The following is a 24344-nucleotide window of genomic DNA, read 5'->3' on the forward strand; positions in this document are numbered from 1 at the left end:
AGCAGTCAGATTGAAGATAAGTAACAGGAGAACAGCTTAATAAGTGGAGAAGGAAACAGCTCTCCTTAATAAGATATATTACAAAGTTTCTTGTACTCACCTGTACTATTCATTTATGTAAAGTTGTTTATACCTAGGGGGACGCCTTAAGAATGGAGAGATTGCAGCATGCCTGTGACTGCTCCTATTTCTATGGGACCTCTGGAAATGGCCTCTTTTTTAGAAGTCTCATAGATGTAACTGATCATGTATGGGCTAAATGTGCTTTTACACATACAGATATCTGACCAATTTCAAGATAAATTGATTTAGGTCGATGGCCGGGGTAATTGAAAGACATTCGTCTCATCTTCCAGAAAACTAGTGGGTAGGATGTAGATGTGGACGGGCGGAGCGGCACAACAGCGCCATCCACTGGATGATGATAGTTCCGGTGGCCTGAAGCGGTGCTGCATGTGCTCCCCATCATTATTAGCTGATAGAATAAATGATCTGTGCGGGATGCAGTTGTGTAGGTCCCCAGATGACCTATTAACAGGCTGAAAGATAGATTTAGGGACAGAAAACTCCTTTATGGGTAAGTTCACATGCAACAGATTTGTTGCAACATTTTCTGCAACGGTCTCGGTCATCTCACAGGAAACCATGTCCTTGCTACTAACACACCCCTGTTTAAATTCTTCAGCTGTGGAACTTTTTGCAACAAATTTAACACATGTAAATATAAGAAACTACTGTACTGTCTTATCCCTGGACAAGGAAATGATATCATGTCTTAGTATAAATAATAAACTTATTTATTGATTAACATACAGTTGAAAAGAGATGTTAACAATTCTAATTGACGACATCCATGATGATAAATGTAGTGCAGAAGTACCAATGATTCCTGCAAAACCTCACTATATAATACATATAAAATATTGGTAGCCAAATTATAAATTAACTATGAGCTAAATGTCAGTAGAAGTCTGACAGACCAAAGGTTAGGGAATACCAGGCCCCAACTCTTCTTCTTCATTCCGCTCCCCTGATTCCAGCACAGTTGGAATTTTCTCTCTAGCTCCCTCTGTTCCTGAGTAATAAGTGCAGTTAGTTTTGATACCTGATGTGCTACTTAGGCTGTGTAATGTCAGGTGGGCGGTGTCAGGCAGGGGGCGTGATTCAGAGCTCCAATCAGAGGCAGGGCAGCCAGTGTCAGAGCTTGGATTTCCTTGTCTGCTCCTGCCTGACACCCCCCTCCTGACAGTGCAGAGACTAAATAGTATATCAGGCACCAAAACTAACAGCAGTGATTGCTCAGGAATGGTGGGGGTTAGGGAAAAAATTCCAACTGTGCCAGAATCAGTGGAGCGGCAGCTATTCATAGATGTAAAGGGCTGGACTTGGAGGTGGTGAAAGGTCCTCTTTGAAAAGCCAGTGATTGACTTCATATGAAGATAAATATGTAACAGACTATACATCAGATTATACATAGTTACATAGTGGATGAGTTTGGATGAAGACACAGATCCATCAAGTCTGATCTATAACCCTACAGTATTTAATCCATGTCAGGGTAAAACATTCCTTCCCAACTCAGCAATTGTGTAAAACCCTGGATCCAATATTAATAATTATTGGAAAAAAAAAGAAATAATCATTTTATTTTCAACTTTTTTATTATTATTATTATTATTATTATTATTATTATATTCCACCCAAAATTAATTCCATAGCCCTTGTGAAAACAAAGCCCTGGCTACATTATTAATCATAAAAAATTTTATTTATATAGTGGCAACATATTCCGCAGCGCTGTACCCTCTGTCTATTGATCACAGCACACCTCCGTACCCATAAGAAACCAATTTTGGGTTGTGATATTATGAAATGAGCTAATATTTCAGAAAAAAACAACAAAAAACTGGTATTCTTGTTCCTAGGTTGTATGTGGTATTGCAACCTGGGGGGGGATTTGGGTCAGGGTGTATTAAGTTATAACAGTGGCCATATAAGTTTCTGTTCTTATGCCATGTATGATGTGTATATGATCAGTCTGATCTCTATATCTCTATCTATCTATCTATCTATCTATCTATCTATCTATCTATCTATCTATCTATCTATCTATCTATCTATCTATCTATCCATCCATCCATCCATCCATCCATCCATCCATCTATATATACACACGTAGCATGGTGATCTATTACAGCGACGCTCATATCTAATTCCCCTGTTTTTCTCTTACAGGCGGCAGGAAAATACAGGCAGCAAGGGAGAAATTACACGGTAGAAGATGGAGACATTATTTTCTTTAAATTCAATACACCTCAACAGTCCAAGAAGAAATAATTTGGGGGATTTTTCGTTAGTTTTTTTTTTTAACATCGAAAGTGAATTTTTTGTTAGTTTTTTTTTATTTAAGCAGAATATTCTGTTATTAAATAAAATATACCACCGGGAACCATCTTGTCACCCCCCCCCCCCCAACCGAACCAAATAAAATGCTGTTTGTTTGGAAATGATATGTGTCACCTCACTGTGAAAATACAAGTTCAGTAAATGTGCTTTCCAAATGATTAAGATCCTACTTGAAATCCTCGATGCTTTTCAGGACTCTCACTAGTCTCATGATACTTCATTAATCTCCATCATGTATGCCAAGCCTGACACATTTGACAGTGAGGACAATGTGGCTGGCTCTTTTTTTCAATCTACAGATAATGCATGTTTTACAGTACTCCAGATGTCTACACTCAATAAAACATTTGACAAAAACCAGCCTCTGTGTGTTTGGGGATGTCTGTATTGAGTGGATGTGGTGTGCTGAATGCGATACAGCACCTGCTGGCTGCTGATTACAGAATATAAGACATGTGTATGATACAGTAACTGCCAGTGTGGGGCAGCTGTCATCCGAGCTGAAAAGTGACTCTTTCATGGGAATCACAAGATTAGCTTGCCAACAATTGTCTGCGCGTCCCTGCAAAATGGATTGTGTATACCTACACTTGGACGCCAAGAAGAAAAGAAACGCGTTTGGAACCTTTCTATGCCGATACATTCAAAGGATAAGGATAGGCTAGGTACCTGCTCGCTATACTCTCCTTCTAGATTTCGTATCTGAGTTCACTTTACACTTTGCGGTGGCATAATCTTTAAACATTGCAGAGAAAAAAGAGACATGGACCGCACGTGCCAATATTATACATTGGTCTTGGGCTTCTCGGCAAAGTCTACGATCCTGAGGTTCTTAGTATACATATTGATCAAAGTGTATAATCCCTTCTATCTGCTTATAGTAAGTCCCTACTGTACTAGGTGTGGGAATACACGGCCACTTCACGGCAACTGGGTCGCTCCCATGTGGACGCTATGTTGGTCACTGTGCAGCGCCGCACCCAGTAGAGTAGGGATCCACTATACAGAGGTCGCCATGAAGTGCCTAATGAGCTTATACACCATGATCAATATGTATGTATACAAGAACCTCATGTTCAGTTTTGTAGATTGAGCAAGCACAAGATCAATGTATAATAATGGGATTTGCTTGCCATGTTTTGTTTTTCTCCAAAATGTTGCAAAAATTTTAAAATTGTGATTTTTTTTATTTATTTATTATTTTTTTTAAATATAATGTACCTATTCCATAACATATATATAATTCATCTAGCAGGGCCGGCGTCAGCACACGGTATAGTCGGGCAAGTGCCGGGGCCCTCAGAGCCTCTGGGGGCCCCCCGGGACTTCCCCGCGCCAGCACTTGCCTGTCCCAATTTCAGCTCATCTGTGTCTGTCGGATGCCGATGAGCTGAATATATAGGCGATTAAAGCAGGAGCTGTCACAGCTCAGCTCCTGCTTTAACGCTGCAGTCCGACTTCTGCATTTGTAGACGTGATGTGATGACGTCACATCGGCCCTACAACTATGTGAGTGGAGTGAAAGCGGAGACAGCGGCGGGGGAGCATTGGAAGGTGAGTGTAAGTGTTTGTTTTGTGTTAAACATTAAGGTGGAACATAATGAAGGGGGCACATGAAACTGGGGACAAATGAAGGGGGGGGATGGCATGACACTGGGGCAGATGAAGGGGGGGAATGGCATGAGACTTGGACAGATGAAGGGGGGAAGAACGGCATGAAACTGGGGACAGAGATGGGGGGACATGAAACTGGGGGCAGAGGGAGGGTGTATATGAAACTGGGGGAGAAATGGAGGGGGGGCTTATAACTGATGGGTGACAGTAGGAGGATTATACTGTGTGAGAGCACATGAAAAATGAATGAGAATGGGCAGAGTCAACATATAATGTGGGCAGAGCTAAATTTGTCGCGGAGCACGCCGCACATTTTGTCCCTCTTTCTCCTCTTCAAAAGTTGGGAGGTATGGCGTAAGTGACGCTGCGTGACGTCACTCGCTTCGTCCGCCCGCAGTGTCGCGCAGTGTCCCGCCTCCTCAACAAGGGGGCCCACTGAGGTTCTGTCGCCCAAGGGCCCATAAAAACCTGGAGCCGGCCCTGTCACCTAGTATTATGCTAGGTTCACACCTGCATTGTCCCCTAACTGTTGCTCTGGTCCGTCACAGGACCAAAAACACCTCACAAGACTGGCGGCAACAGATTTCCAGAAATCACAGTGACTATGAGGGTCAGTACATACAGTTTTTTGGCGCTGATTTTGAAGCTGAATCTACCTCAAAATCAGCCTCCAAAAAAGCCTCCCAATGTAAATTGCTGAATAAAGGAACCGTAAAATAAATGTAAACCTTTCCTTCATTGCTAGTCAGTCTGGAACTTTTCAGTAGTTCCTGTAGCAAAGGGCCAGGCAGAGGAGGAAGGGGTTAATTTCTTCCTGATCCGTTCCATTTTTGGCCAACAGACTAGCTGGAAGGGTAAGGCTTAGTCACGGGGTGGGGCTTGTCATGTCTGGTCTCCTATTCCAGGCGTAGCAACGAGAGGAGACATTGCCGCAAAGCCAGGTCTGATGTGATATTTATGAAGAGGAAGAAATCTCGTGGGACGCCCAGAAAGGAAATCCTTGTTTATATCACAGCTATGACTGCAAATCTGATGGGATCAAAGGAGAGGAGAATATTAAGGCAGGAACTGCTGAGACTTATTTTCCACCCCGTTGTCAGAAGACGAACTTCGTTGCAATTCCCCTTTAAGTAAAAATAAACAGCGAAAAGGTATCATTGGAAGAAAAGCTCATTTTTCCTGCGGAATCACAAACATTTTGCGATTGTATTGAGATAAATTCGTAAAGCGTCTCTGCATTTTTTTCTACATTGTTTTACAGCTGCACTTTCTACGTGTCTTAGGTTATGGCCCCACGTTGCAGAAACGCAACTTTTTTTTGTTGCAGATTTTGCTGCGTTTTTTTGAGCCAAAGCCAAGAACGGCTACAAAAGGAATGGGAAATATCTAAGAAGTTCTAGCAGTGATCAGAAGGGTGAGCGACCCCTTTAAGGCCTCCTTGTGAATGGAGCGACCACCAGTGTGCTTGCATGGCCAGTGGTCTATTCACATCTATGGGGCTGTGGGCACTGGCGGAGATTCCCAGAAGCCCCACAGAAGAGAATGAAGCACTGGTCACTCAAGCACACTGGCACTCCATTCACAAGAAGGCCCTAGGGTTGTGATGGTGAACTTATGGCACGGGTGCCAGAGGTGGCACTCGGAGCCCTCTCTTTGGGCACCCATCTGTGGAACAGAGGATACTGTGTGGGGGCCACCATGGAGCAAATTGTACTGTGTGGGGACCACTGTGCAGCAGATTATACTGTGTGGGGACCACTGTGCAGCAGATTATACTGTGCGGGGACCACTGTGCAGCAGATTATACTGTGTGGGGACCACTGTGCAGCAGATTATACTGTGTGGGGGTCACAGTGGAGCAGATTGTACTGTGTGGGGGTCACAGTGGAGCAGAAAGCTCTATAAAGCCCCATTCGTATGACCATATTTTGCAGGTCTATAATTGTGTGCCATGTTGGAACTGTGATAAATTAGTTGGATTTGGGTTGCAGATTGGGTACTCTGTCTCTAAAAGGTTCGCCATCACTGCCCTAGGGGAACTCTCAGACCCCTGTCCTCTTGATCACTTGGGGACATAGCAATCAGGCCCAGCAATCAGACTCATATCACCTGTCTTGTGTATAGGGGATAGGGGTCCATAACAGGACAACCCTTTTAACTAACAACATTATACGGATCTATGGTATTGTAAGTTTGTTAATGCGTCATGGCCAACGGGTGGGAGGGGGGCATCTTACTATGTTATGAGCAACTGGGGAACATCTGAATGTATGATGGGACATTATAAGGTGTTATGAACTACTAAGGGTCAATTTACACGGAGGAAAATGGTGAGGCATTTGGTGTGGAATTTCAGCGCTGAAAAAAAAGCCTCCCATTGACTTCAGTGGGTTCCGCTAGCTTTTTTTTTCCCACTAGCACAATTTTCCGCTTGCGGAATTTTCCACACTGAAAATGGGCCACTGTGGGGGAATAATATTGTATGGCACGCCACAAAGCAGCATTATACTATGTGGGGGCTACTGCGGCAGTATAATACTTCTTGTGGGCCATATCGGGGACATTATACAGTATGGTGGAAGCATCATTACGGTATGCTGTAAATTGAAGGGCATTGCTGCGTATTGAGAAACCTCCCATAAGAAGAAAATCAGAAACTGCAGCATCATTCACATCTGGATTGTCGCCAGCGTTCTTGTTGTGTATTCCTGTCCTGCAGGAAGTTTGCAAAATTTCCATGTGTGTAAATAATTCAATCGTATAAGAAGATGTTAAAAGGACACTTACACGCCAGTCTGTTTTTACGGATAATCTGCTGTGAATTTAAGAATTTACGACTGCGTTTGTTACACAATTCTGTCAGTTTTTATGGGACTTGTAAAAAAAAAAAAAAATATTTAGATGGAATTTATTTTACAAACAATTTTTTAGACAAATTTTACCAATCAAAAAATCTATGGGAATTCTACGTTTTTTACTTTTTTTGTAGTGAAAAACGATGTAAAACATTCTGTCTTACTGTATTACTTTACTACATAACCTCTGTAAAAAAAAAAAATTAAAAAATGATCATGATAGAACTTAATGTTTTTGAATTTTTTATTTTTTTTGAATTTTGTAAAAGATTTTACTGGTTTCCCATATCACTTTTATGATCAAACACATTGTACTGTGATTCTATGGTAGGAACAGGGATATGATCTGGTGCCTGAATATACCCAGCGGCCTCTAGATTTGGCCCATTCCCTCCAGAACTTCTCATTTTGGCTATCCTCGGCTCTTGTATTGAATCCCAGCAATTTAATCACCATTAGACACAATTCTTTTACGAGCTCCTCGCTCATTGTAACGTGCTGAATGTGCTCGATGACGGCCGTCCTCCACAAGCACTTTTTATTCCCTCTTTGGGGCCATTAATGCTATTGTTCTCTGTTGTTCCTATCAAGTGGCCTTGTAAAAAGGGATCATTTTTTACACTCAAGGCGATAATTGTTTTCCTCTGAAATGTGCTAAAAGATAAAGACCATGGAAATGAAAATCCATTGCCCGATAGGATACGTGTAAGGGTGCTCGGTTCAGTCACTGGTAAGCAGAAGAAGGAAATAGATAAGCAGTCTGGGATTTGTCACTAATAGTGTGTCCAGTAGTGAAATATTGCAAATGTCCCTTCTAATCTTTGCAGGCATTTCATCCTTATGAAGTCTATAGACGTCAGTCGTATCCGAGAAGCCTGGGCTACGTCCACCACTTCTTCTCACCCTACTTTGAATCAACCCCTGCTTGCTTTTAAGGGACTGTTCGGTCCTAACTCCTATTCTGCTGTAGGCCCTGATGATAGGACTCACCATAATCAGATGGGAAGAATATGCAAATCTGACTTCCATGATATAATTAGGATGTCAGTGCCTCAAGTATGCACACCAATAGAGGGCGCTGACTGAGAATGTGCAAGTCTGTCTTCCATGATGTAATTAGGAAGACAGAGTCTCAGTCCTTGGCTGAGAAGACTGTATCTGGTATAATCCCAACATCATTGCAAACAAAGGCCTCTGAGAAGGTCGGCATGATGTTAAAGGGAGTGCCCTCTATAGGTTTTGCTTGACTGAGACTCTGTCTTCCTAATTACATCATAGAAGACAGACTTGCACATTCTCAGTCAGCGCCCTCTATTGGTGTGCATACTTGAGGCACTGGCATCCTAATTACATCATGGAAGTCAGATTTGCATATTCTTCCCATGTTCCTTTGCAGTGGAGCGCTCATGGCTTAATAAGACTCCACACACCTATATGGTGGTCTCTCCCTATGGAGTGATGATATCCCCTTAAACATAATCACATGTTATTAGAATTTGGAAGTAGGAAATCAATGAGAGCCCAGTACTGATATTACAACTATGTATCATTACGTAAGTGTTGACATCACAAGTATGTTTTTGTCAGGTGAGCAGCTGTGACATCATAATTTTGTATTGTTAAATAAGTGCTTACATCATTAGTTTGCTTCTGTCGGGTGAGTAGACGGCATCACAAGCATGTATTGTTAGGTAAGCAGTGCCCCTTTGACCCCACCTAATCCTACCCAGTCTCTGTGTACCCACATATGGTCTCCTTATGGTATTTTGGCCCCCACACAGTATAATGCCCCTTTATAACTCACACACACAGTATAATGCCCCTTTATAACCCACACAGTATAAAGTTTCCCTCATGGCCCCCACACATTAAAATGTTGCTTTGTTGAATACAAATAAAAAAGCTCTCAGCTTGCTCCCTACCCCCAGAATCCACTCCAGTCTCTGCTCGCAGTGGGTTGAGGCAGAAGGCGCAATTTCATGACATCATTTAATAAGTGGTTAAACACAGAGCTGATGGCCCCCTGCTTCACTATTGTATTGCAATTTTGTCTGCGCCCAAAGGAAAGGGACACTCATCACCTCGGACAGCACCTGAAATCTTGGACTGTCCCACTGAATCTGGGATGGTTGTGTGTAAGGTTGAGCGATCGGGATCAGAAAAGATCGGATCCCGATCGGCGATCGAGCAAATTTCACTTTTTTCGGATGGAAAAAGATCGGAAATCGGATTTTGAAATTTCAAGATCGGCTTAACCCTAAAAGTGACTTTTCCCACAGAGCAGCATTGGATAGGGTTGAGGGATTGGAAAAGATCGAATTCCGATCGGCGATCGAGCAAGTTTCATGATCGCGATCGGCTGGAAAATGATCGGAAATCGGATTTTAAAATTAATCCTGAAATCTCAAGATCGGCACAACCCTAGTTGTGTGGCATGTATCACAAGTAGGTTCTAGTTAGGTAGACTATTGTGACAGCACAAGTAGATTTCAGTGTGGCTTGCTATGACATCACAGGGGTGTTCAGTCAAATAATCTGCTATGATATGACTTGGGGGTTTCGGTCAGGTAAGCTACTGTAATATTACAAACAGGTTTAAGTTGGGTGATCTTCTATGATATCACAAGTCACATTTGGGTTTCTGTTAGGCAAGCTGCCGTGACATCACGTGTGTTTCATACTCAAAGATAAACATACAACATGTACGATCAAGTTACCAGTTGGAAATCATGGAACCCATGATGGTTCTGTCACAGGGGCCCCTTGTTATCCGCCATGGGATGGATACACATTCTTTACACTGCTGTACTTACTAATGCTCCAGTAGCTTCTTACCCCAGTGATGTCATTGCAGCTTACACGTCCAGTATCTTGCATTGAAGGATAACGACATGACCTCTGACCTCCCCATCGTCTTCTTTATCTTCCAGGCAGGAGACAGAAAATACTGAAACAAATAAAGACATTTCTGACCTTATCAATTCTTTTTGAAATTGGCCCTTGAACTAAAAGCTAAGATAAGCTGAGCAGCCAGCTCGGGAGTCACGGCCATGATCTCGCCACTTCTTTCTCTCCCTGCCGTTTGTCTGTCCCTTCATCTATACTTTGGACCTAGTTATTTTTTCTGCTTGTATCATGAGACTGATATGTCGCAGGTTTTCTGCAGCAGAAAAAATGACAACCAATTAAATCCTAAATACAGATCAATTTCCACTGTGAATTTTTCGTGCTGCAAATGTTGTGTTGTAGATGAGATTCACTTTGCCGGGATAGTACTATGTTGCATATTTTCTGCACACCATTCTGTGACAGGGTATAAGGGTGTAAGTGATATTGTGCAATCTCTTCTAAGAGGCGCTTTTGTTTACCCTCCAAAAACATGGCGGGATAAAAAAGGAAGTGATTTGTCCATTATTGGTGCGGAATCAGTTTCACTGTTTCAATAGAAATGAATGGTATGCTGAAAAACCTTCGACCGAACAGCGTCAAAAAACATGCCCATTACGAAAAACTTTGTGTAAAACTTGTTTTTTTTTTTGATGCATGAAGTGGATTTGTCTGCTTCAAAAACCCTGTGTGAACAGGGGGCCACACGGTGGCTCAGTGGTTAGCACTGCAGCCTTGCAGCGCTGGAGTCCTGGTGTTCAAATCCCGCCAAGGGCAAAAAACCATCTGCAAGGAGTTTGTATGCTCTCCCCGTGTTTGCATGGATTTCCATCCCATACTCCAAAGACATACTGATAGGGAAAAAAATGTACATTGTGAGCTCTATGTGGGGCTCACAATCTACATTAAAAAAAAAAAAAACAACAAAAAAAAAACTCTGTGTGAACATACCCCAAGAGATCAGATTTTGTAGAGATACTTACAGAACACATTCTGGACAATATCCTATAACAACAGGTTGAGTATAAGTACCAGGTAGCGCTCTCACAGTCATCTCAGACTGGGACCCATCAGAAGGTGGAACTGACCCCTATCCCAGAGACAGAATATCATATGGAACAACACTCCAATATAAAGTCTGCTTGCTGTGTGTTTTACCCCCGGTTCACAACGTTCGGGTTTCCGTTTGGGGACCCCCCAAACGTTAACCTATACATATTAAAAAGAGGTTACCTAAGAAACCACATGGACCTCATAGACTATAATGTGTGATTAAATCAACTTCTCTAAAAGGAACCCAGGGCAACTGAAGGCCAAGGAAGGCAGACAGGTCAGGATTGAACACCACTGACGCTACCTATGGTTTCCAATTATAACATAGTATAACCAAAGCAGTACTGGCACTCAAGATTCGTTGAAATCCTCCATTTTTTATTGCATGCACTATTGCAGGACAAACTTACAGACCGCTGTACGGGCAACCGCCGTTTCGCAACTCCTTGCTTCCCCCAGCCCAGATCCTAAGGTTTCCAGTCCTTCCCTCACTCTTATGATTGACATGTACACCGCCTGGCCATCTCTCATAGCAGGCAAATCTCAGCAACATAGGCACCAATCGAGAAACACAAAAAAAGTGTTTTAACCATGTGAACCCTGGTTATCTGACTGCGCTTATAGTTCAAAAGGGACCGTTCTGGTGACCTTTAATATAAAAGTTTTAGAAAACCACCACTTTTTTTCTGTTGAGGCACAACCAGCGACCTCATGGTGATATATTGGCCTCCATAGAGTTCATTGCTAAAATTCCATATAGGAACTTGTTTTCTGTATAACAACACAAGGAGTCCACTATGTCCCCAGAGATTCCTGCAGGCTGGGAGGGGTCTGCAGAAGCAAAGAGCATATAATCACTCATATTACAACAGCCTGCAGAATCGGGACTGACCAGCAAAGACAACAATAACCAATGAAGTTATTGAGCATTTATCATTGACTTGTTATTGGTTATTTTTATCTTCTGTGATAAGATATTACGCTGCAGCAGTTTAAGCATTGCAGAAGTGCGGGTTAACTCGGCTACATCTGTATATACAATGATTTGTTCCTGGATGAATTGTTTGCTTTTCTATCTCCTCTTATAGTTTCTTATACGTTACATGGGATATTATATAAGAAGAGGTATTTGCACTTGGTATTAAAGTACAATTACTCAAAGTCGTTTTTGGGAGTATCACTGCTTGTCAAGTTCCTATTGATTCACAGGCCTTATGTTTCTATAGCCCAGGATTTTGTTTTATGTGAGTGTTATAGGCCATCGGGGCCATCAGTTATCCTGCTTACTTCTGCCATAATCGGATCGCACCTTTGACATAAAACATACAGCTCTCTCATGGGCCATCTGTATGGGGTAATAAAGCCTGACAAGGCATATATCAAGTCTTATCTATCACAATGGTGCTTAATAGTCAGTCCTAAGGAGAAAATCTCTGCCATCCCGGTAACCTTTTTCATTTTACCATAAGTGGACAGCACAAAAAAAGTCATATTACATAAGAATGCATCCTATAAGACAGTGGGGCAGATTTATTAACACTGATATATTGTCCTTCAGTCTTAATAGAGGGTCCGAATGGTGCAAAGAAAAAGGGTTAAGAAGAGGCTGCATCAGTCGGACGTCCCTGCGCCAGACGTGGCATGGGTTTCCATTACAAATGTTTGGAATTGGCCATTATAACTCACACCAGAAATCTTCCCCATACCACCAATATTCACACAAGGGGGCAAGCAAGATAAGATAAGATAAGATAAGATAATCCTTTAATAGTCCCACCTTGGGGAAATTTCAGCGTGTTACAGCAGCATAGTAATACAGATACAGGATAATACAGAGTAATATGTTACAGACGTAGACACAGATAAGCTGAGAAGAGAAGATATACTAGGAGTCCATGGCAGCTAAGGAAAAAACAGAAGAGAAAGAGGAAGACCTCATGGTCATCCTCATAATCATTAGTTCTCTGTGCGGAGAGCTCTTTGTTTGGTCTGATGTAGATTATACAGCCTGGTCGCGGTTGGAAGGAAGGACCTGCGATAGCGCTCCTTCTCACACTTGGGGTGAAGCAGACGGTCGCTTACAGTGCTGCCAAGTCCCATCAGGGTCCCATACATGGGGTGGGATTTGTTCTCCTGCATGGAGCTCACCACAGACAGTATCCTTCTGTCACCCACCACCTGTACTGGGTCCAAGGGGCTCCCCAGGACAGAGCTGGCCCTCCTGATCAGCCTATCAAGTCTATTTCTGTCCCTGGTTGATATACTGCTTCCCCAGCAGGCCACACCGAAAAAGATGGCTGAGGCAACCACAGAGTTGAAGAAGGCCCTAAGAAGTGTCCCCTGGACTCCGAAGGTCCTCAGCCTCCTGAGCAGGTAGAGTCTGCTGTGGCCCTTTCTGTGCAGCGCCTCCAGGTGATCAGCCCAGTCTAGTTTATTATTGAGGAGCACGCCCAGGTACTTATAGGTCCTGACTATCTCAATACATGTTCCTTGGATCTCCACCGGGGTCGGAGCACCTCTCCGTTTACTAAAGTCCACCACCATCTCCTTGGTCTTCCCAGCATTAATCCTGAGCTGGTTCTGCTGGCACCATTCAACAAAATCCCGGTTTAAGTCTCTGTATTCCCTATCATCGCCATCAGTGATAAGGCCGACTATAGCAGAGTCATCGGACTACTTCTGTAAGTAACAGCTGGATGAGTTGTGCCTGAAGTCAGCAGTGTACAGTGTGAAGAGGAATGGGGCAAGAACTGTACCTTGAGGTGCCCCCGTACTACAGATCAGTGTCAGACACACAGTCCTGGGCTCTCACATACTGAGGGCGGTTTGTCAGGTAGTCTAGGATCCAGTTGGACAGGTGATGGTCCACACCACCAAGGTTCAGCTTCTCCCTCAGTAGCCCTGGCTGAATGGTGTTGAACGCACTGGAGAAATCAAAGAACATTATTCTCACAGTGTTCCCGGGTTTCTCCAGGTGAGAGAGAGCTCTGTGAAGAAGGTGGATGATGGCGTCATCTACCCCAATGCCTGGCCGGTAGGCAAACTGGAGGGGGTCCAGAGCGGAGCTCACTAGGGGGCGTAGGTGTGTCAGGACCAGTCTCTCTAGGACCTTCATTAGGTGTGATGTCAGTGCTACAGGTCGGTAGTCATTGTAGCCCATCGGGTTGGGTTTCTTTGGGACTGGTACCACGCAAGATGTTTTCCACAGTTGAGGTACCACCCCCAGCTTCAGGCTCATATTGTACATGTGCGTTATAATACCACACAGCTGGTCACTGCACATTTTAAGAACTCTTGCGCTTATACCATCAGGTCCCCCCGCTTTGTTCGCTCTAATATTCTTCATTTCCTTACACACCTGAGACTCCTGCAGGATCAGATAGTCAGATTGCAGTTGACCGCAGGTCGGTGGGGGTTGGGTCTTGGTGTGTGAGGGGAGGGCGGTTGGCTGACATGCTGGTGGAGGGAGCATTTGCTTGGAGTCGAATCTATTGAAGAATAGATTAAGCTCGTTAAGCCACTTCCTGTCCCCTACTGTTCGGTGCCTTGTCTTTTCCTTGTGTCCTGAAATTGCCTTAAGGCTGTCCCACACCTCAGAGATTCTACCCTCCCCCATCTGTAGCTCCATCTTCCGTCTGTAGTTGGCTTTCCCTTCCCTGATCAATTGTCTCAGCTGTTTCTGAACCGCCCCCAGGCCATCTTTGTCCCCAGACCTAAAAATTCTCTTTTTTTTGCTTGAGGAGAGTTTTAATCTCAGAGTCAATCCATGGTTTGTTATTGGAGAAACACCTCACCTTCCTAGTTGGTACCGTGCTGTCCACACAGAAATTAATGTAGTCCGTTATGCAATGTGTGAGTCCCTCAATGTCCTCTGGAAATGAGTCTTGAAACACTTCCCATAAAGTTATATCAAAGCAGTCCCTTAGAGACTCGACACTTCCCTCTGACCAAATCTTCACGGTACGGGTAACCGCCGGTTCTCTGCGCACCAGTGGAATGTATGTGGGTCGCAGATGTACCAGGTTGTGATCTGATCTGCCTAGGGGTGGTAGGGCAGATGAGTTATATGCATCCCTTACATTGGCAAAGAGCAAGTCCAGCGTCTTGTTGTCTCTTGTATGGCAGGTTACATACTGTGTGAAGCCTGGTAGAGTGGATGCTGAGACATGGTTGAAGTCTCCAGACACTAGGAGCAGGGCATGGGGGTGAGATGATTGCAGCTCACTCACAACAGCATGGAGGACTTCACAGCGTCAGCTTTAGCAGAGGGGGGGACATAGGCAGCTAGTACAATAACATGTGATAGTTCCCTTGGCAGGTAAAAAGGTCTCATGCCCACGGCTAGCAGTTCAATATCCTTTCCACACAATTGTTTCTTAACCACAATATGTCCTGGATTACACCATCTCTCATTGACAAATATTGCAATTCCTCCGCCTATTCGCTTACCGCTCTCCAGTGTTCTGTCCGCCCGAAGAAGTTTGAAGCCCTCCACGGAGGCAAGTATGTCCGGAGTGATTTCAGTAAGCCAAGTCTCTGTAAACAGCATCATACTGCACTCACGAAACTCCTGTTGATGTCTGGTCAGTGCTGTCAGTTCATCCATCTTATTCACAATTGATCTCACATTCCCCATAATGATGGACGGGATCACATGCTTTTTGCGTTTTCTTCCTTCGCGTCTCAGTATGCCGGCTCGTTTTCCGCGTTTTCTGCGTTTTCTAAGTCTCCTTATTAGTTCGTGGGGGATGGTAAGAGCATGCTTGTCCAGCTTGTCCTGCAGCATGCTTCTAAGGTGTAATAGTGTCTCCTTAGTGTAAACCAGTCTTCCTTGTCTGTGTGGAGGCATGCTTCAGACAAAAAGGCTCAAAAAGGATTTCTTTATAAGAGTTTCTGCATCAAATTCAAGCCCATGGTAAGTTCTTATACTAATACTCCTTATAGTAATAGAAAAAAGTGAACAAAAAAGGACGGGATAGAGAAAGATCAGTTTAGTTTCAGCAGCTGTAAACACATGCAGCCACACTCTAGGCAGGCGCAGGGTAAAAAAAAAAAAAAAAAAAAAAAAGGTGTAGATTGGGCCTGTGTGCCATCCCTTTGTGCCAAAAAAACTGGAATAGAAGAATTGATAAATTCCCCCCTCCCCTCCCCGGTACGTATGGAAAAACTGAATGTAAACAGTTATTTTCTCTTTAAATTTTAGGGCGTTACCATTGCATACATCCTAAATGGTCAATGTAGGTCTCACCACTGGGGTTCTGCCCATGTCACATGTGGCGAGGCAGCCGGTGGCCTCCGCATCAGGTGCTGAGGAGGCCGCATATGAATGTTGCCTGTTTCTACGTTTCCCATAGGGTTAGGTCTACTGCTATAGAATTAATACAGTACTACAATAGTTACCAAAATTTTTGCTGATTAAATCTGGGTTAACCAAATCCACCAGATTTCCCACTTTCGAGTAGGGTTTAGATAGTACATGCCCCTTTTTACGTCAAGACAAAATGGATTTGTCGTGACAAAATTTCAGGAAATCTTGTAAATTGGGGACTGTTCACAAATATCAAGAGAATGAGATCCAGCTGGCTGCTCACTGATGGAGCCCTCCTCTATATGGCATCTAATAGGGCATAAGGGGTTGTCCAAGGCTCCGATATGTCTCAAGCTGGTCATACACATTATATGATGTATATTAATGGAACCGAATGACCATCTAATGGCCTATCCGTTAACCACCAATATCGGTGACCCTCTTAGGCTGTAATAACCATAATAAGATATATTATCTGCTACCAGAACTGTCCATCATCCAACAAAGAGATGAGTGTTAAGCAGATTTAGAAGAACACACATTAAATCTGCTGTTTCTGAATTGCCGAAGGAATGCGAAATTCCGAGCAGTGACTGAAAAATAAGTGGTTTCTAAAAAGACTTCTAATTCAGGCACTAAAGTACCAAAGGAGTAGGAACACAGACCTTTGGCCCAACATAAAAAAGCAGACTGCTCATATGTAATATTATACCTTGTACTCCAATAGGGTAACCAGCTTATTAATATGGGCTCCAATATTCTTGTTATCTTGACATCTAAGATACGCCCACTATCACAGGTTCCAAGAAAGATCAACGGTTGCCTTACAACCACCTCATCCCAAAGACACCTAATTTATATAAGACAGATTGTAAAAGCCATGTGCTATGACCTTTACTTGGAAAAGGAGTGTTTCACCATATGTAGCACTTAATCAAAACAGCCTTTCTTTAACAAACCCTTAACCTCTCGCCCGGAGACTGTCGGCCAGAGGGCCATTTACCTTGATGGTGGCATTTACTTTGATTAAAACCGTACATACATATCATGTCAGGATACTAAATCCAGGTTTGATTTTATTTCCGCAGGTGTCAAATTAAGGTAAGGTGAAAGCCAAATGGAGACAAATCCTCTGTGTTCAACATTCAATCGCAACGCTAATTTTAAGAAATCCTCTGTAATAATGATCTTTAAATCTTCCCATCTCCTTCCAAGGAGAAGGTAAAAAAAAAAATAGGGTAACCTGATTTTATACTAAGATGTAGGGCTTGATTGTACCTCCTTTTTATGTTTCTAAATATATGCCATTTAAGGACTTTTTTTTGTTCACCTTTAGCCTAGACACAATGAGATTTTTCTTACGTACGTGTCTTATGTTATACTTGCGAGATTTGCAGTACTTAAGAATTTTATAATGCCAGGCATTTGACAAGTGGGCATTGACAAAATTTTCCCTTCAGGTGGCGGAGACTATTATTTGAGAAGGAAGTTTTATCATAATGACATTTCAAAAATTTCAGATGTCAAATTTTGACAAAATTTTTCTTTCGAAGGTCAATCCTCAACGGCATCCAACCTTATTGTGTGGAAAGGGCTCAAAAAGAAGGAAATTGGTGACTTATAATTTACAGTATAATGGAAGCCAGAAGAATACACTCTCACTTTATTCGCACACGATTCAGCAATACAATGGGAATGGAACACATTTGTTGCAAAAAGTCCCTCATCAGCCAATATCCTTCCTCAATACATTATATACAGTACCTTGCAAAAGTATTCATAACCCTTGAACTTTTTCGCATGTTCTCACCTTACAACCACAAACTTAAATGTGTTTTATTGAGATTTTCAGTGACAGACCAACACGAAGTAGCAGATAATTGTGAAGTGGAAGGGAAATGATACCTGGTTTTCAACTAGTGCTATGTGCAAAAGCTGCCACCTCGTTTCACAGTGGGGATGGTGTGTTCAGGGTCATGAGCATTGTTATTTTTCTGCCACACATAGCCCTTTGCATTTAGGCCAAAAAGTTCAACTTTGGTCTAAACCGACCAGAGAATCTTCTTCCACATGTTTGCTGTGTCCCCTATATGGCCTGTGGCACTCTGCAAACAGAACTACTTACATCTTTCTTTCAACAATGGCTTTCTTCCTGCCACTCTTCCATAAAGGCCAGCTTTGTTGAGTGCACGACTTATAGTTGTCCAGTGGATAGATTCTCCCACCTAAGCTGTGGAGTGATCATGGGTCTCGTCTGTCCTCTTTGCTCGATCTGTCAGTTTAGGTGGACGGCCATGTCTTGGTAGCTTTGCAGTTATAGAATACTTTTTCCATTTTTGGATGATGGATTGAGCAGTGCTCATTGGGATTCCTAAAGCTTGGGATAGTTTTTATAATCTAACCCTGCTTAAAACTTCTTTACAACTTTATCTCTGACCTGTCTGGTGAGTTCCTTGGTCTTCATGATGCTGTTTGTTCACTAGTGTTCTCTACCAAAACCACTGAGGCCTTCACAGAACAGGTGTATTTATATTGAGACTAAATTTCACACAGCCAGACTCTACTAACAAATTAAGTGACTTCTGAAGGCAATTGTGTGCACTGGATATTATTATTTAGGGGTTTCAGAGTCCAGGGGTGAATACTTTTGTACGTCACACGTTTCAGATGTTTATTTGATTAAAGTTTGGAAACCCATGTATCATTCTCATTGCATTTCACAATTATTTGCTACTTTGTGTTGGTTTATCAGTTAAAGTCTCGATAAAACACATTTTAAGTTTGTGGTTGTAATGTGACATAATGTGAAATAGTTCAAGAGTTATGAAGACATTGCAAGCCACTGTATATACAAAGTCTCTTAAGCAAAGGGAATTAGTAAAGTACATTCAAAATGGAGTGGAAGCAGTCCTACTTATAGCATACTGTGCTACTGTTTAAGACCCAATGTAAGGATGTAGCTACACAGGGTCATACCACGGATCATCCTCAAATGAGCTCTGCCCTTGATCCAATGCCCAAACATTAAAACACTCAGTTTCCAAGAACATACAAAGGGGACAAAAGTGTCAACAAGTAAGTAATATGACATAGCAAGGTTAAAGGGGTTGTCAATATGCCCCCTTTATAAAAGATCAGTGCAAGTCCAACACCTGGGACTACCACGACCAGCTGTTTGAAGGAGCCGCAGTGTTTGTACAAGTGCCGTAACCTCTTCACTGTTTACAACACGTCATTTATTTTACTGCGGTCATGCCATGTGATTACAGCCTCGTTCCATTCACTTCACATGTTCAATGTTGCATTAACCACCTATAAGTTCAAGGTACATGTTATATACATTGGTCTATCAGCCAAGCCCATCAGAACTTTAAGACTCAGACCCAGTCAGAACTCTGTCTGATCTTACAATTAACGGTTATTTAAACTTGCCTGGAGATCAGTCAGTTGCCTGTGATTATTTTGTGCACATGGGCTCCTTACTCCTTATTTGAGAAGACTCCTTTTACTTCTCTTGGTTCTGATTTCTGACTTGTTCTTGATTTTCCTCTTTTCTTTTGATTTGGATATTGTTGTGATCTCTCGGATTAAACTCTGCTTGGACATTTTCGGTACAATGCCGTACACTCCTCGTTTGATCTCTGCTTGGTTATACCACCTCAGTCCACCATTAGATAACTGTTCATAACATCTGCAAGTGCACTTATTGTCTTACTTGTCTTGTGACCTAGGTCCTGAGCAGCCAAGTCCATCCTGCCTCGCAGCAGGCTCTGGTGAGAACATTGGGATCCTTAGACGCTACAGTCCAAGATAGTATTGGACTATAGGTAGCTGTTTACTTGTGCCATTTTGTCTTAATCTGTTACCTGTATCTAGAATAAGGAGTCACACAATTCCACCATTTTGGATCCATAGATTCTATGAAGACCTATGTGTCTATGGAAACATACAAATGACCACTTATTTTGCCCCCTCTGTTTATTGTAGGGGGGTATACTACCTGATTTATATTATATTTGCGTTGTATTGTACATTTTGTGGCTCTTTAATGCTCCATTGAGCTTTTTTTCCTCATTTTCACTATGTGTACCGGTATCCTTGCCAACTTTTTTCTTGTATTTCCAGCTCCACCCAGTCCGGTGTCACTTAAAGGCACGGTGCCAACCTTAAACAAACTGAAGCTTGCTCTAAAAGTAAATAAACTGGTTCAATGATTTGATGCAATTTCTGTCAAGCATCTGGGATTACAGTTCATTTAGATAAAGTTAGGGATTTATATACTTACCCTTGGACACATAGAAACGCATGCAGACAATGCAGAATCAATCTGATCAATATCCCTTGTGGGGAACCGCTCAGGTAGATGCTCAGTAGCAGTGCAGGAAACCGGGACACAGCCACTGGATTGCACACAGGTTCAGGCTTTATTCACATGTAGCGCACACACTGCTTTTGCAAAGACACAGGATAAACAAAAAACAAAGTCCTTCTCGGCTGAGAAAACTAACTTAAACGTAAGGAAACTTTTCCCTGACTATACAGGAGAATATACATGAGTCCCCCTGCGAACTTCCGGTTGGCACATGCGCAATGGAAGGGCGGCAAGAAGACTTCCTGTTCCTTAGTGAATTAACCAGGGCTGGGTATGTACTTCAGGGTATGGTCCTCGGGTTACGACGAGCCTGCTGCAGAACCTCATTTTCTGAATGCTATACAGTGTATAGCATTCGGCAAATGAAGGCTGATTGTGTAGCAGGCTCGTCCTTGCTACAAGCAGGTAAGTATGCTGTTACCAGTTGACTTTTTCTCATTGAAATGAATAGACCAGCGTTGATTGGCCAGTGGCCAGTGATTTGGCCAATCAACGCTGGTTCTGCCAGAGGCTCGTCTGAGGAGGCGGAGTCTAACATCGGACTATTCATTCCAATGAGAAAAACTCTTGCCTGCCTGTAGCAAGGACGTGCCTGCTGCAGAATCAGTGTTCATTTGCCGAATGCTATACATATATATAGCATTCGGCAAATGAATATATATACTGTATAGCATTTAGCAAATGAGGTTCTGCAGCAGGCTCGTCGTAACCACGAAACAGTATGCCTATACCCCTGCTAGACATGGCAAACTCTAAAAACCGGAAAGAGATCTTCGACCGGAAATAGGAAGGGCGGGACTTAATCCTTTGTTATTGTTGTCAAAGGGGGACTCATGTATACTGGCTACCAGTCTCCCACCTTGGCAACAACAACGGGTGGCACAGTACCTGCTTTGGAGGTCCAGTCTGGACAGTTCAACTCTGTCTGTGTGATGCCACCCTGCTAGTCTTCACAATCAGACTGTCATTAAGGCCTGATTAGTCAGATGACCTCCCTGGTGTGAGTCTTTACCATACACCCTTTAGGTGCCTGTCTTCCCAGACCACACCCTTCACTCTCTCACACCCTCTATATAACTATAGACACAATCGGCCATTATGCTAAAGCTTTTATTTTTATGAGACATCCTTAGGATCAATATAAGATCATGGAGTCACACTACCAATAACCAGTGATCACTTAATTCTTTACCGTTTTATTTTTTATTTTTTTTACAAAGGTAGCCTAAGAATAACACATACAGCTGTATTTCATACAACCGTATACTGTATCTTTAGATAGGCCTTCTGGAGTATTTCCTGACATATGATATGAAACGTGCCTTATGCTTGACAACATCAATAGATGTGGACAAAACTAAAACTACATACAAAGCAGGTCGGAGAGAACTAGTAATACATTATCCATACAAGATAAGTGTAAGATTGTCTGCAGGCCTTCTGTTACTTATGTGCTGATCCTTCACAAAGTTGTGCCCGGCCTCTCCAGCTTACAGAGTGTACTATGTACAGAGAAGGTGTGGTGTAAGATTTGGTAGAAGGAGGAAGTACAACCTCATTCTGTTACTTGCTAAACCGTCACCAATGTCATAGGAAACATTCAGAAATGTGCACAATGTGTTTTGTAACTAATAGTGGCTTGTCTCAGGTATAATGAATGAAATCTGTACTTTTTTCTGATGACCTAATAAGCTACTTAAGGCTAAGGCCACATATTGCGGAAATGCATCTTTTTTTGTTGCAGATTTTGTTGATTTTGAGCCAAAGTCAGGAGTGGATTGAGCAGAAGGGAGAAATATAAGAACTTCCTATATAGAGGGGGGAAAAGTATTTAGTCAGCCACCAATTGTGTAAGTTCTCCCACATAAAAAGATGAGGTCGGCCTGTAATTGACATCATAGGCAGACCTCAACTATGAGAGACAAAATGAGAAAACAAATCCAGAAAATCACATTGTCTGATATGGAAAGAATTTATTTGCAAATTATGGTGGAAAATAAGTATTTGGCCACCTACAAACAAGCAAGATTTCTGGCTCTCACAGACCTGTAACTTCTCATTTAAGAGGCTCCTCTATCCTCTACTCCTTACCTGTAGTAATGGCCCCTGTATGAACTTGTTATCAGTATAAAAGACACCTGTGGACACCCTCAAACAGTCACACCCCAAACTCCACTATGGTGAAGACTAGAGATGAGCGAATACTATTCAAAATGGCCGTTTCAAATAGCACGCTCCCATAGGAATGAATGGGAGCGGCCGATGCACAGGGGGTTAAGCGGCCGGACGCCAGCTGCGTCCATTCATTCCTATGGGAGCGTGCTATTCGAAATGGCCATATTGAATAGCATTCGCTCATCTCTAGTGAAGACCAAAAAGCTGTCGGACACCAGAAACAAAATTGTAGCCCACCAGGCTGGGAATAATCTGCAAAAGGCAGCATCGACTGTGAGAGCAATAATTAGAAAATGGAAGACATACAAGACCACTGATAATCTCCCTCGATCTGGGGCTCCACGCAAAATCTCACCCCGTGGGGTCAAAATGATTACAAGAACAGTGAGCAAAAATCCCAGAACCACAAGGGGGGACCTAGTGAATGAACTGCAGAGAGCTGGGACCAATGTAACAAAGCCTACCATCAGTAACACACTACGCCGCCAGGGACTCAGATCCTGCAGTGCCAGGCGTGTCCCACTGCTTAAGCCAGTACATGTCCGGGCCCGTCTGAAGTTTGCTAGAGAGCATTTGGATGATCCAGAAGAGTATTGGGAAAATGTCATATAGTCATATGAAACCAAAGTAGAATTGTTTGGTAGAAATACAACTCGTCGTGTTTGGAGGAGCAAGAATGCTGAGTTGCATCCAGAAAACACCATTCCTACTGTAAAGCATGGGAGTGGCAAGATCATGCTTTGGGGCTGTTTCTCTACAAAGGGACCAGGACGACTGATCCGGGTACATGAAAGAATGAATGGGGCCATATATTGTGAGATTTTGAGTGCAAACCTCCTTCCATCAGCAAGGCCATTGAAGATGAACTGTGGCTGGGTCTTTCAGCATGACAATGATCCCAAGCACACCGCCAGGGCAATGAAGGAGTGGCTTTGTAAGAAGCATTTCAAGGTCCTGAAGTGGCCTAGCCAGTCTCCAGATCTCAACCCTATAGAAAACCTTTGGAGCCAGTTGAAAGTTCGTGTTGCCCAGAGACAGCCCCAAAACATCACTGCTCTAGAGGAGATCTCCATGGAGGAATGGGCCAACATACCAACAACAGTGTGTCAACTGTCAGGGTCTGAGATTGCTAGGTGGGGTGGCATAGACACACAAGTCCAGATTTTTAGTCCAAACAGGTAGAGTTTTAATTTTACTCCACAAGAAACAGTGCAGCAACACAAAAAGGGGGAAAAAAACATACAAAACAAATACCTGCCCGGCTAGGCTCTAACTACACACATCAATAGGTTACCTCACCTATGATAGCAGATTAAATGGCAAAATTGAAGGGTACAAGCCACAGCTCCCAAAGTGTGACCTTTCAGCTGTGTCCAAAGTCTTGCTGCTGGAGCTGACCTTTTAAACCTCACTGATGAGGACAATCCACAGCAGCTGACACGCTGCAGAAACATCCACAATGTGTGGACTGGAGGAGGTGTGGAATGACAGGTCCCACTGTCAATCCTACCTGCCATTCCTAAAAAATCCAGCCCAATACTGAGCATGTAACAAAATGCTCTGCTGAGAACAAATCATCCCTGGACTTTCTCTCATATATAACAAAGTATTGAGATCTGTAGTACGGGGGCACCTCAAGGTACAGTTCTTGCCCCATTCCTCTTCACATTGTACA

At 43.0% G+C, this 24344-nt stretch overlaps 1 protein-coding gene across 3 annotated transcripts in view; it reads left to right on the top strand.

Annotated features, from left to right (window-relative positions):
- The window catches only part of OLA1 (Obg like ATPase 1), a 132134-nt gene extending 129371 nt beyond the window's left edge, over window positions 1-2763 (top strand). For all 3 annotated transcript variants that reach the window (XM_075284149.1, XM_075284150.1, XM_075284151.1), the window contains one exon: window positions 2236-2763. In XM_075284149.1, the coding sequence (XP_075140250.1) occupies window positions 2236-2337 (102 nt within the window). In that variant the 3' untranslated portion in view covers window positions 2338-2763. The remainder of the gene's footprint in view (window positions 1-2235) is intronic.
- Window positions 2764-24344: the final 21581 nt, after the last annotated feature.

Source organism: Leptodactylus fuscus, chromosome 8 (assembly GCF_031893055.1).
Source record: "Leptodactylus fuscus isolate aLepFus1 chromosome 8, aLepFus1.hap2, whole genome shotgun sequence".
Classification (NCBI taxonomy): Eukaryota; Metazoa; Chordata; class Amphibia; order Anura; family Leptodactylidae; genus Leptodactylus; species Leptodactylus fuscus.